This window comes from Berghia stephanieae, chromosome 15 (assembly GCF_034508935.2).
Source record: "Berghia stephanieae isolate SIO BIC M18660-M18661 chromosome 15, UCSD_Bste_1.3, whole genome shotgun sequence".
Classification (NCBI taxonomy): Eukaryota; Metazoa; Mollusca; class Gastropoda; order Nudibranchia; family Aeolidiidae; genus Berghia; species Berghia stephanieae.
Window position 1 is genome coordinate 2,508,139 of NC_088374.1, and position 14,075 is coordinate 2,522,213.

Genomic DNA, 14,075 nt, shown 5'->3' on the forward strand with positions numbered 1-14,075 from the left:
CAAAATCTTGGTCTAGCCATATTGGTTGATTTTGGCCAGGGAGACCAAAATCTTGGTCTAGCCATATTGGTCGATTTTGGCCAGGTAGACCAAAATCTTGGTCTAGCCATATTGGTCGATTTTGGCCAGGGAGAGAGACCAAAATCTTGGTCTAGCCATATTGGTCGGTTTTGGCCAGGGAGACCAAAATCTTGGTCTAGCCATATTGGTCGGTTTTGGCCAGGGAGACCAAAATCTTGGTCTAGCCATATAAGTCGATTTTGGCCAGGGAAACCAAAATCTTGGTCTAGCCATATTGGTCGATTTTGGCAAGGGAGATCAAAATCTTGGTCTAGCCATATTGGTCGATTTTGGACAGGGAGACCAAATCTTGGTCTAGCCATATTCGTCGGTTTTGGACAGGGAGAGAGACCAAAATATTGGCCTAGCCATATTCGTCGGTTTTGGCCAGGGAAACCAAAATCTTGGTCAAGCCATATCGGTCGGTTTGGGTCAGGGAAACCAAAATCTTGGTCTAGCCATATTGGTTGATTTTGGCCAGGGAGACCAAAATCTTGGTCTAGCCATATTGGTCGATTTTGGCCAGGTAGACCAAAATCTTGGTCTAGCCATATTGGTCGATTTTGGCCAGGTAGACCAAAATCTTGGTCTAGCCATATTTGTCGATTTTGGCCAGGGAGAGAGACCAAAATCTTGGTCTAGCCATATTGGTCGGTTTTGGCCAGGGAGACCAAAATCTTGGTCTAGCCATATAAGTCGATTTTGGCCAAGGAAACCAAAATCTTGGTCTAGCCATATTGGTCGATTTTGGCCAGGGAGATCAAAATCTTGGTCTAGCCATATTGGTCGATTTTGGACAGGGAGACCAAAATCTTGGTCTAGCCATATTCGTCGGTTTTGGACAGGGAGAGAGACCAAAATATTGGCCTAGCCATATTCGTCGGTTTTGGCCAGGGAAACCAAAATCTTGGTCTAGCCATATTGGTCGATTTTGGCCAGGGAAACCAAAATCTTGCTCCAGCCATATTCGTCGATTTTGGCCAGGGAGACCAAAATCTTGGTCTCCCTAGCCATAATTGGTCAGGTTAGACTCAAGATTTTGACTGGTCCATTCAGATGTGATATTCTATCTATCTGGCGTGTCATCTCTCCAGAGGTCGACGTGAAATTTCCTGCCATGCATCTCTATCCGTCATCCTGTTGTAGCATTCAGCTGGAGTAAGGCCAGTCCATGACTTGATGTCATCCATCCATCCATATCCTTGCCGGTCGACCGCTTGTCCGCCTTCCCTCCACGCATCCATCTAAAACGTGGTTTTGGATGGAAATGTGGCGCTTTGTATGCCCAAAATATTTGATCTTTCTCGTTTTAATGATTTAATATTAGCGAAGTCATAAATACGGTAATTTTAAGCAGAATTGGATTGATGGATCAGGTGGATATCATAAACGTAGTTTAACCCACTCAGCCCTAACACCGACTTTATCCGTAGTTTACCCGGGTTACTCTTACCCCATGCCTATTTGTTATATTTTTATGGGACAAATTAAAGGTGTAGTATAAAAGCTAATGTTTTTTGTTTCTTCATGTTGATGATAGTTGAATAAAACTGTCTATGCACAAATGCTCATTTTAAATACATTTTTTCTCCAATTTTGAAAAGCAGTAAAAAAATCTCTGGGATTGAGTGAGTTAAGAGTTTGGGATATTGTTAGTCGGCGGCTCGGCCTTTGATCTAAATAACAGCCGACCGCCGCAGGGTAATTCTGAGAGCATCTGGCAAATAATTTTGTCTGTCTTGGCCGCCTGTAATTTATGCCGTGTTATAATTTTATTCCTGTGGGACCGTGAGAAGGGAATGGGTGGTTTTGAACCACTACAGTTTATTTTGTTTTTATTTTTGTGTTGATATATTAAAAAAATATTCCCAGCGGTGTTTTTTTTTTTTTTTTTTTTTTTTGAACAATGCAGATCTTGCGGAAAATTGTGAAAGAGCTAAAAAAATTGCGACCGCGGTTTCCCGGTCGCGGCCGCGACAAACGCAGATGCTAGAAAAGGCAAAATAAAATTCATACAGATAAAATTTATGGAGTCTGATGTTATCAAGAATCACTCATATCGTCAGAGTTCAAGTTGAGGCCAACTTTAGTTCAAGGTGGGGGTGGGGGGCACGGAAAGAGGCTCGAACTCATAACTTGCTCCATCCGAGTTACAGTTGCGCAGTGCAAAAACACCCGACCTCATCGCTTTAACGGCCAAGCCGTTTACACCTTAATATCACTTCCAGTGTATGTAATACATACGGTGTGTATTTAGTTCACTGATGCAGCGAATACACACTTTCTATTCCGGTCTTGCTGTTGCTCTTCTTTGTAAAAAATAACAACTGTTACTGTAGGCTTATTTCCGTTTCTAAGGGAAGCTACTCATCCTAATCGTTTTCTTCTGCCTTACGTGGAGAATTTTGAAGTGTAAAAACGGAATAACCTTGGTTGTTTTCTATTTTCTATTTAAAAACTAGAGTATATCAAAGTAATACACAGTCACCATGTCCAAGTAGAGAAGTGAAATAATTACCCAAAACTATGTCTTTGATATTTCGTTAACTGTCAAACTAAACTCAGAGGGGGAGGTGGCGCTTCAGACTTCAGACTCGGAGTGGTCATGATCTTTTGTTAATTTTAACATTGTAAACACTCGCCATTCGTTCACACGCCGTGATAACGAAGCACCACGCCAACTTCACTAATTTCACGTTACAGAGGATAATTCCCGAGCGATATGGGAGCTATAAGTAGTAGCTTAAGTGAGCTCTCGTCCAATGAATATCTTAAAAGATTGTCAAGTGACGAGGCAATAGATCAAATGGATCCGTTTTGGAATCAGCTCTTGTCGTTTTCTTTTCAGATTCCTGTCAATAGGTAAGTGCTTATATGAGTATTTCATCCAATCATACAGAAGTTGTTTTTTTTAATGGAAAAAAGCAGGCCAGGCTAAGCGCAAGTTACTCAAAGTCAAAGTTACAGTGTGTTGTGACAGGACCTGTGTATAATCACAGCTTGGCAGCTGATTACTCACCTGCCTCTTTGAAACTAGGCTCTTTTCTTAACCATTTATTCACGTTTGAGAATATGAAAACTTTTGCAATGCACACATAGAAATATGGAAAGAAGTAAAGTTGATTGATAATCGCTGTGATTATCCCCAGACACCTGTCTGGGGATAATAAAAATTCGTTATCCCCAGACACCTGTCTGGGGATAACGAATTTTTATTATCCCCAGACGCATATTTGAAACTCCGCTCTCTTAAACAATTATCCACATTCCAGAATATGGAATGTTTCCAGATACACATAGAAATAAGGAAAGTTAATAAAATATCTATAAAAACATAAAATTAACCAACATTAAAATCAGTTGTTACTACATATGGCGGAAAACAGACTAGATCTGAAATCATCTACTTTGACAGGCCCATTTTTGTCAATTTTCATCTTTTATCTACAAATAAGTGTCATATATCATTTTAAAGCTTGAAATATGAGGATTCAGAATTTGTAAAAATTATGAGCAGGAGACGATTATGTAACTTTAAAAAGTAGGTCAATCAACGGTGACCTGAATAACATGGAAATGCAAAATGAAAAGAAATGTTAACAATCTGAAGTGAAAAATGACTCAAAATACACGTACACAGGTCCACTTTTTAAAAATAAATAACAAACAGAATATTTTTTGTACTTTGTATTGAAACTAACTTTATTATACAACAAGGGGGATAATTACATGAGACAAATAACGAAAAAATATTTTTTGTAATATTTTAAACTTTCATTTCAACTTTGAAAAAAAAATGGGTCCTTGTTTTCAATTGTATTGTCAAAACGGGTGACAACAACCCAGGAATGGGTGTCTGGAGGATCCTCTTTTACCAATCACACACGCTGCTCTGCACATGTGCATAAATTAATTGGCCCGCTATTCCTTGGGAGAACTGCACGGTGAAACTCCCTCTCCTCCAGTACCTGGTATAAAAGTAAAAGCAATATATAAAGACATAGTTGATGACATAAGCACCGCTTTAAGCATATTTGATTTCCACTGCTTTAAACATATTTGATTACTCTCTTCTTGAGAAAATAAGGCTTATAATTGCGCATACGAAAGGTGTTTTTAAGAACAAATACTCACACTTATAACTGTTGTTTGCTACACCACAGAGGTTCAAGTGTGAGGATATGAAATGATTTAGCATATGAATCTAATAAAAAGATATATATATATAAATAAGTCTAAAATCTGATAACAAATTTTTTTCTGGAACATTTTGGCAAGTCGTACAGCATTTTCTCATTTCAACATGTAATTCATTACTTAGTTGCTATTACGGATTTTATCCATATCAGTTAGCAAATTCACCGTTGTGGAGTAATATCTCTCAAGCCTGTGTATCTTTTATTGTAGCTAATCAAAATTTTCATACTGGATAAAATGCTTTTCGATCATATGTCCAGATCCCAACGCTGCATCCTCCCGGAAAGCAGAGTGAATGTTGTAGTGACACAAAAATTCTGAGATAAGAGAGCGAATCAATATATTTAATATTAAATTTTTACAAATTCAATTGATCAGCAATTTGTGTTCTTAAACAGCTAGAAATGTTCAGATTTGTACTTACATTGAAATATTCAGCATAGGTAACCAAAGTTTGCATATGAACTGTATATTCATCAACAATGTCCAAGTTCACACATTTCAGAATTCCTGGTGCCCATGCAGATGGTGCCCACGCAGGTGACACCAAACTTTATTTTGCTCAGAAAAACTTTTTCAAAAATTTCAAGCCAAAAATCAAAGTTTAAAACACAAAATCAGAGCAAGATTAATGTCTCCAATCAATTTTCAAACACTTTCTTTCATAATTAATAATAATATGGGATATTGAAATTTGGTGCACGGGCAGAAAATTGAAGACACGAAATCTCCCACGCCCAACTATTCACTCTAAAAACAACTAAAAATGTTAATTTTTTTTGTTTTGTTAATTTTACAAGTTTCCTAGACCTAATTTTAGTCACTTGAACAAATTTGTAGTTAAAAATTTCAAAGCTTGCCTGATATATAGAATTAAGTTTCCTTTGTCACATCGGAGACACGAAAATAACGTGATTACATAATATGCAGGAAATAACTTATAAACAAAGATGGAAATAATTTTTAAAATTTTTAAATCATACAAATTGTAGTTAATACATCTAACTTTTGTTAAAAACAAAACATAAAGTTAACTTTAAATGGAAACTGTTCATTCACTTACCTCAATTGATCCATTCTAAAAACGAAAGTAAAACCTTCGTGTCTTCAAAACGCCACTTTCGCTCGGGAAAAAATCCTTTAAAAATAAAAAGAGCAAAATTTCGCAACCATTTTGCTACCACAGCTCCAGGAAGAGTTGATCTATCAAAAACAGCAACTATAATCACAAAATCCCAATTAGATTTTGATTTATTGTGTGGCCCATGCAGAAAATGCTTTTCCTGTCATTATTGTGTTTTCCGCCATATACACAATATGCGTCGGCCTCGAAGTGGGTGTCATGGCCGAATGGTTTAGTCGTCTGCCCTGGAAGTTTGACCATAATCGAAGTTGTGGGTTCGAATCCTGGTAACGTCACTTTTTTTTTTTTTTTTTAAATTCCGTCTTCTTTTTACAGAACGTTGAAAGGGATAAATGTCCCATCCATCCTCTCCCCACCTCTTTTTTTAATTATTAAACGCTCTCTCTCTCTCTCTCTCTCTCTCTCTCTCTCTCTCTCTCTCTCTCTCTCTCTCTCTCTCTCTCTCTCTTTCTATCTATCTATCTCTCTCTCGTTTTTTTTGTAGTTTCTAGCAAATATATTCGTCCCCACTCCGTTCTCAAATAGTGACTAAAAAGAATAAATAATTTAAAAGCCAAATGGTCAGATAGAGGAGAAAAAAAAAAACAATAACTGTTTTAAAAATAAAAACAATTTAAGAAATTCATGCTCAGAAACGGAACATTTACATAAAGGTTTATCAAACAAAAAACTCTAAGGCTTAGGTCAAAATATAAAAAAAAAGAAAAAGAGAGATTTCCCTCTGAGCAGGGAATAGTGTTAACAATAATAATAATAATAATAATAATAATAATAATAATAATAATAATAATAATAATAATAATAATAATATAATAATAATAATATTAAAAATAAAAATAATAGTAATAATATGATAATAAGAGTATTAATAATAAAAGTAATTTATTATTGATAATAATACAATAATGATTATAATGGTAATAGTAATAATAATAACATAACAATTATTATTATTATTATTATTATTATTATTATTATTATTATTATTATTATTATTATTATTATTATTATTATTATTATTATTATCATTTGACCAAAACAAAAAAAAAAAACAATAATAGATCTAGAGCAAATTAAATAATGAAATAATATTATTGGAGAAATAAAAAATTCAACTGATTAAAAAAACTCTTGCTCGGAACTCGGAACAAAAGTGAAAACAATGAAAATCAATTGGGAAGAAAGAAAGAAAAAGAAAAAAAAAGTGTGTGTGAGGGGGGGGGGGGGGTGTTGCGACTGGTTCGAATCTGTGCAGCTAAAAGGAGTAAAATGAAAGGTGGCCTAACCCACTGAGCTGTCTATCCACACCGCTATCGGAATATCTTATATTCATATATGAGCTAAACATATTTCCACCATTTTTGCTTCCTTGTTTTGGTAGTTATTTTCATCTCTGATTCGAATAAAAATATGTTGTTGGATCTAGTTTTGTGGACGTGTGATACTAAATTGTATTGTCTTGTGCGAAGCAGACAGGAAAATAACAGGTGTCGGTTTTGGGCTTTGGGGCGAACAACACCATGGCCTAGGAATTCGTCCGCGAAATAAAAAAATAATTCCCGGTCGTCCCCAAAATTGTGGCCAGAATGAACAAATTATAGAAACAAGAGATGATCAATAAAGTTAACAGGTAGGTAGGTAGTGAAAATTTAAATGGTTGGTGGACTATGAGCAGATTTGATGATTAACAACTTTCTTCCTGGTTGAAAATAAAAAGTCGAATTTCCAGTTTGACGTTTTCAGATCAATGTAACAAAAGAAATTTCATTGATCCATTTGCTTTAAAATAATTTTGTAAAAAGAGCTGGATTTGACATTTGATCACTATTTACTTTCATCTTGTGTTAAATATCACTTGATATATTAACTGTTTTGGGACACAACCACTAGTATTTTTTCCAGAATATTTGGTATTTTTCACGCTTAGTTTGGCATTTTGCATAAAATCTTTCTGCCCACTTGCTACATGCGTCTGGGGATAACCAATTTTTATTATCCCCAGACAGGCGTCAAAAATGTTAAAAATTAAGCGAACAACAAATCACTTGGGGGTCAGTAGCTTACTGATGTATACGTGCCTTCAGAGAGAGAGAATCATTCTATAGTTGGAAAAAGGTAGGCCCTAATCAGAGCTGCCAATCCTTCCGAAAATTGTGGGAGACTCCAGCGTTTTTAGTTCGTCTCCCGCGCTCCCACCCGTCACATCGGTCTTCCGCATTATCGTGCTGTAGCCTGACTGATGAGCAGGGGCAGGAGATCGGCACAATCAGAGATGAAGTCGGGAGTCATAAGTACAAATATCTTCCCTCTGCTATGTACTATCCTCTCCATCCCACATGGCAATGCCTCCTACGAAAGGTTATTCTCCATGGTGAGAAAAAAATGGGCCGATTTTAGGGGTAGCTTGATAACAGAAACACTTGTAGACATTCTGTTGGCTAAACAAGCAGGGACAACATGCTATGGCACAAAGCTGTCTTGGATTCAGCATTGCTGAAAAAATGTAAATATGCCACCTACAACTCCTTAGGTGAATCTCCCTGATTTTTTTCTGAATCTCCCTGATTTTCTGACCAAAACTCCCTCTTAATAAGCTTGGTGGGTTGGCAGCTATGCCTAAGGTGTGAGCCGACAGATGATGGATTTATGGTCTCTAGAAGGGAGGCCTTCCGAAAACTCCTACATCCCCAGTATTCTTGTTCTAGTAGGGGTTTGGGAGGGGGGAAACTTTTTTTATAATGTTCTAGTAGGGGGTTTGGGAGGGGGGTAAATTTTTTTGGAAAAAAAAAAAAAAGGTTTCCCCCTCTCAATCTCTCTACTAGACCATAAAACCTTATAAAAAACAATAAGACTGGGAATGTAGGAGCTTTCGGAAGACCTCCCCTCTAGAAATATCATGGTCCCTGCTACTTGCTGGGAAGTTTCGAACTAAAAATCCTTCTCCAGCCAACAACAAAAATCGATGAAAGCAAACACATTAAAAGTCAGGTTTTTTTTTTTTTGGGGGGGGGGGGGGGGGTTTGATATATTTTTTATGCACCAAACCAAATATGGCGTTGTTTAATATTCCGCTCAATTCTGCACTCATAAGTAACCCAGCAATTGTTTTTTGTTTACATTCCACAATTGTAATACAGAATGGAGGTGCCGAATATTTCTCTGCCGTCGATCTGTCGTCTTTTTATAAAGTGATGTATTTATAATGTTTTCCTTGTTTTATATTGTTGTTGGCTGACGAAGGGCTATGAGGCAGAAACAATCTGCTTTTGGTATTTTGTTCTATTTGAAGATGTATATTCATTTTTGTATATAGCACAATATCCACTAAAATTGCTTTACAAGGGGTGTCTCACCAAAAGCAACACTTAATAACATGAAGGACGGTTCATGGCGCCTATCTCACTGGCGATATTACACTTTTTTTCGGACAGAGACAATGCTGTTATCGGCCAGGTACTCGTTTTACACCCCGAGTACTGTGAGAGAACGTGAGTAAAGATCTATTTCCAAGGACTCAACTATGCGCTCCTGAGTGAGGCTCGAACCCAGGACCTTCCGATCCAAAAGCGAGTGTCATACCACAAGACCACATAGCTGCACACAGCTTCCTGCATCACTTTCTTTGGTGACGATTAGTTCACTGATTTCTTTCTTTTTTCTTTTGTTTTTCTTAATTTCTTTCTTTCTTTCTTTCAGTTCTGATGCCAGAATACTAGAGGAGTCGACCGAGTCTATAGCCCGCAATTTTGCCCTCAATAATTGCTTGACAGGAAATCTACGCGCTCTCATCCACAACTTCTTGATCCGAGCCGCGGAACTGAAGGCGTCTGCACAGTGTCAGGAGTATGCTTGAGTTTTCAGTATTTTAACCCCTGAGTCAATTGGGGAAATGCTTGTAAAGTATATTTCACAAGGGCACAACGTTGGTACCAGAGTTTTCAATGATCACTGTCGTCTCCTATCTGACTTCTGACCCCACCCGTACCAGCCTTTTAGTGAGGCTATGTGGTGTAATGGTATAACACTCGCCTTTGGATCGTAAGGCCCTGTGTTTGAGTCCTGAGCGGTTAGTGGTTGGGTCCTTGGAAAAGGCTCTTTACTCACATTTTCTCACCATACTCAGGTGTAAAATGAGTAGCTGGCCGTTAACAATGTTGTTTTTGTCTCCAAAAAAATATCGTAATATTGCCTAACAAATGTCATGTCTCGTTTTACCTGTTAAGTGTTGCTGTTGGTCAATTACCCTTTGTAAAACACTTTGAGCATGTTTATTAAATATATTGCGCTCCATAAAAGCTCAATTTTTATTTTTTTTTTCTGTTTGTAAGGTGGAACAAATAGGTGCAGTTTTCCTTGTCTCCCGAAGTTAGCTAGAATTATTTCAGTGATAGTTTTATCATCTCAATTAATTGCTCAAGAAAGTGAGGATTAATGCATTAGAAATAAGTCTTAAAGGCAATCATTCGAGATTTTCCTCCTTTTTCACTGTTTTGTTTTCCTATCAGCACTAATTTGTAGTCAAAGATATGAGTCTCGGTTTATGTTAATGTTTTTATTATTGTTATTATTATTGTTATTGTTGTTATTATTATTATTATTATTATTATTATTATTATTATTATTATTATTATTATTATTATTATTATTATTATTATTATTATTATTATTATTATTATTATTATTATTATATTATTATTATTATTATTATTATTATTATTATTATTATTATTATTATTATTATTGTTCTTATTATTATTATTATTATTATTATTATTATTATTATTATTATTATTATTATTATTATTATTATTATATATTATTATTATATTATTATTATTATTATTATTAATATTATTATTATTGTTCTTATTATTATTATTATTATTATTATTATTATTATTATTATTATTATTATTATTATTATTATTATTATTATTATTATTATTGTTCTTATTATTATTATTATTATTATTATTATTATTATTATTATTATTATTATTATTATTATTATTATTGTTCTTCTTCTTCTTCTTCTTCTTCTTCTTCTTCTTCTTCTTCTTCTTCTTCTTCTTCTTCTTCTTCTTCTTCTTCTTCTTCTTCTTATTATTATTATTATTATTATTATTATTATTATTATTATTATTGTTCTTATTATTTATTATTATTATTATTATTATTATTATTATTATTATTATTATTATTATTATTATTATTTATTATTATTATTATTATTATTATTATTATTATTATTATTATTGTTCTTCTTCTTCTTCTTCTTCTTCTTCTTCTTCTTCTTCTTCTTCTTCTTCTTCTTCTTCTTCTTCTTCTTCTTCTTCTTCTTCTTCTTCTTCTTCTTCTTCTTCTTCTTCTTCTTCTTCTTCTTCTTCTTATTATTATTATTATTATTATTATTGTTATCATTACTAGAGTACAGTCGTGTCTCACTAATCCTGATTTCTCCATTATCCAGAATGTAGGCAGGTGGGCTGACAACACTGGATACCAAATTAAATTCTTCTCTTCTGCTCTTTTATCTTGCCAGCAATATCTTCATCTGGCAAACCTACAATGCCTTATTCATCATACGAAGTCTGTGCAAGTATTTTGTTGAGCATCTCAGTGAAGAGTTGCTGTTACATCAGTTTGATTGCCTCCCACCCAAACCGGATGGTAACAGAAAACTCTATTTTTTTTCTTTACTTTGTCTGTTTATCTCTCTCTCTCTCTCTCTCTCTCCTCTCCTCTCTCTCTCCTCTCTCTCTCTCTCTCCTCTCTCTCTCTCTCTCTCTCTCTCTCTCTCTCTCTCTTCCTCTTCTCTCTCTCTCTCTTCTCTTCTTCTTCTCTTCTTCTTCTTCTCTCTTCTTTCTTCCTTTCTTCTTCTTCTTCTTCTTCTTCTTCTTCTTCTTCTTCTCTTCTTCTTTTCTTCTTCTTTCTTCTTCTTCGTCTTCTTCTTCTTCTTCTTCTTCTTCTTCTTCTTCTTCTTCTTCTTCTTCTTCTTCTTCTTCTTCTTCTTCTTCTTCTTCTTCTTCGTCATTTATCAAGGGGGAGAGGGGGGGGGGGGGGGGGGGTTGTTATTGTAGATAATTTTTACTATTTTGTTTTTTAGTTTTAGATCCATCATTTATGCGAACAAAATAGTAAAAAGTTGAAATCGATGAAGAAGAAAAAACAATAGGTATGTTCAAGAATATTATGACAATGATGATGGTGATGGTGGTGATAGAGAAATACTAAAAGGTCAACCCTAACAATCTGCCAACCTTGACCTGGAAGCTGACCTCTGACCTCCTGATTATTGGTCCAATGTGCTTTCTTTTTTCTTTTCCTTTCTAATTTTTCTTATCCATCTTACAGGAAGTCCAGCGGATGACACAGCTGAAATTGGTTCACAGATTGAAGAGTTCATCAACGCCTTGGTGGAGCTGGTTGTTGACGTACCCGTTCTGTAAGTCACAGATCGCCTTAAGAATGTAGACTGCTTAGGCACAAAAAAAAAAAAAAAAAAACAGCTCATTCCGCAATCCTGCATTAACTCACTCAATCCTAGAGACTTTTACTACTTTTCAAAATAAATGTATTACAAATGAGCACGTGCATAGATAGTCTTATTCAACTATCATTATTAACATACAAAAAAACTAAAATCATTACCTTAGATTCTACGCCTATAGTTTTGTCTCAGAAAAATGTAATAATAAATAGGCATGGATTAAAAGTAACCCAGGTAAACTACGGATATCGTCGGCATTAGGGTTGAGTGAGTTAAACTACGGATACAGTCAGGTGTTAGGGTTGAGTGAGTTAAACTACGGATATAGTCGGTGTTAGGGTTGAGTGAGTTAAACTACGGATATAGTCGGTGTTAGGGTTGAGTGAGTTAAACTACGGATATAGTCGGTGTTAGGGTTGAGTGAGTTAAACTACTGAAAATCCCGCATTTCAGTCACAGGGGTTCTTTTATTTGTATGTTTTGTTTTTTTTTAACATTTCATTTTGAACAGAATTTTAGTAAAGTTCTAGTGACTAAAAAGTTAAAATACCCAACGATGAGAGCTGCATGAAGCCGTCACAGTGTGTAGAATAGCTGTTGTATATTCCTGTTAAATATATGTTGTGATGATGATGATGATGATGATGATGATGATGATGATGTTGTTGATGCCGTTTAAAAAAAAAAAAAAAAAAATTTACGATAACTACTATGTTACTAGTGTGCATCTTGTGTGAGTGTGTCTATGTCAATATTGTATTGTTATAAATGTGTAACCAAATGACAAATTGCCACTTTTTGAGGACAATAAAGATATATTATTATTATTATTATTATTATTATTATTATTATATTATTATTATTATTATTATATTAATTATTATTTTTATTATTATTATTATAGTTTGAATGAGTGAGACGCTTTTTTTTCTTCTTTTTTTTTCGACACACTCGTAAAAATATGTCCAGAAAGTGAATTTCTCACAAATTCTCACATTTTCACCTATTTGGTTCCTCAAAGTAAACTTGAGCTTTTTTTTACAGCCGAATCCACAAAAAGCTCAAAGGCTTACAATGGTTCTTGCAAACAAAACGCGTAACATGTGAACGAGAAAACCCCACCTTTAGCGAAATTACAATTTGACTTGCTTTTAAAGGGGCCGGGTTCCTTTTACCCCTAAACTGAGAGAAGTAGTAAAACCCTTTTCCAAGGGGACTAAATTTAAACCTAGATAACCCCCCTGGGGAAAATCGTCAAATTAACAATGGCAGTGTTTGGGTAAATTAAGAAAAACCCCACTGTTTCCCTTTTGATCAGTAAAATCACACAAAAAATAGTGTAAACTTAAACGTTTAAAAATACAAGAAACTTGAAACAGTAAAACCCCATTTGTAAATTTAAAAAAACAAAAAAAACGTGATGGAGGCGATATCGTTCACGTCATTGTTTATAAACAATAACTTGTTTTCTAGCACGTGTGAAGGGGTGCACAAATTTCTGTTTGATATGTCAAAAATCTACTGGTTAATTTGGCGCGGCGAGCTCGACCCCGGATTTCCCATCCAAAAAAAAAGTGTAAAACCACAAGACCCATGCCGAAAAGTAATAGTTCCTGGTGGGGCCTGACCCCCCATATGGGAAGGGGCTCTGTGTCTTCTACCCCCTTTTAAACATTTTCCAACATGTTTCTGTCTTTTTCTTGGAATGAATTACTTGGTTTTTTACTGGGCCCGGGCCAGTCCTACTGGGGGAAAAAATCAAATGCATGTTTTGTTTTGGGAGATAATTTTTTTCCCTTGTAAATCATCTCTCTGTTATGTATTATTATTTTTTTTTTTGAATGTATAATGTAAGCATTGGTGATTCCCTTTTTTGGGTTTTTGTTTGTGTCTGGATGGACTTTAGGTGATCTCAAAAAATACTTGGTGTATCTCTTGGGAAATTTCATTTGATCCCATTTGTTTTTCTTTTTTTGTCTTACTTTTCTTGGGTGTTTAATTTTAATTTTAGAAATTTTTACTATCCCATTTTCTTCCTTTTTTCCCCGGGGTATAAAACCTAAATGTGTTGCAAAAGCCCAAAAACCCCTTTAAAAAAAAAAACAAAAAAAAAAACAAAAAAAAAATTAGTTTAGGTAGGATCCTATGTTGGAAAACATCAAAATCCCCAGGACTGGGCTACGA

At 34.9% G+C, this 14,075-nt stretch overlaps 1 protein-coding gene across 1 annotated transcript in view; it reads left to right on the forward strand.

Annotated features, from left to right (window-relative positions):
- The first annotated feature begins 2,432 nt into the window (after window positions 1-2,432).
- The window catches only part of LOC144960707 (dymeclin-like), a 60,342-nt gene continuing 48,699 nt past the window's right edge, over window positions 2,433-14,075 (forward strand). The window contains exons 1-4 of the mRNA XM_078893997.1: window positions 2,433-2,922; window positions 9,098-9,244; window positions 10,944-11,071; window positions 11,756-11,846. Coding sequence (XP_078750123.1) covers window positions 2,783-2,922; window positions 9,098-9,244; window positions 10,944-11,071; window positions 11,756-11,846 — 506 coding nt within the window. The 5' untranslated portion in view covers window positions 2,433-2,782. The remainder of the gene's footprint in view (window positions 2,923-9,097; window positions 9,245-10,943; window positions 11,072-11,755; window positions 11,847-14,075) is intronic.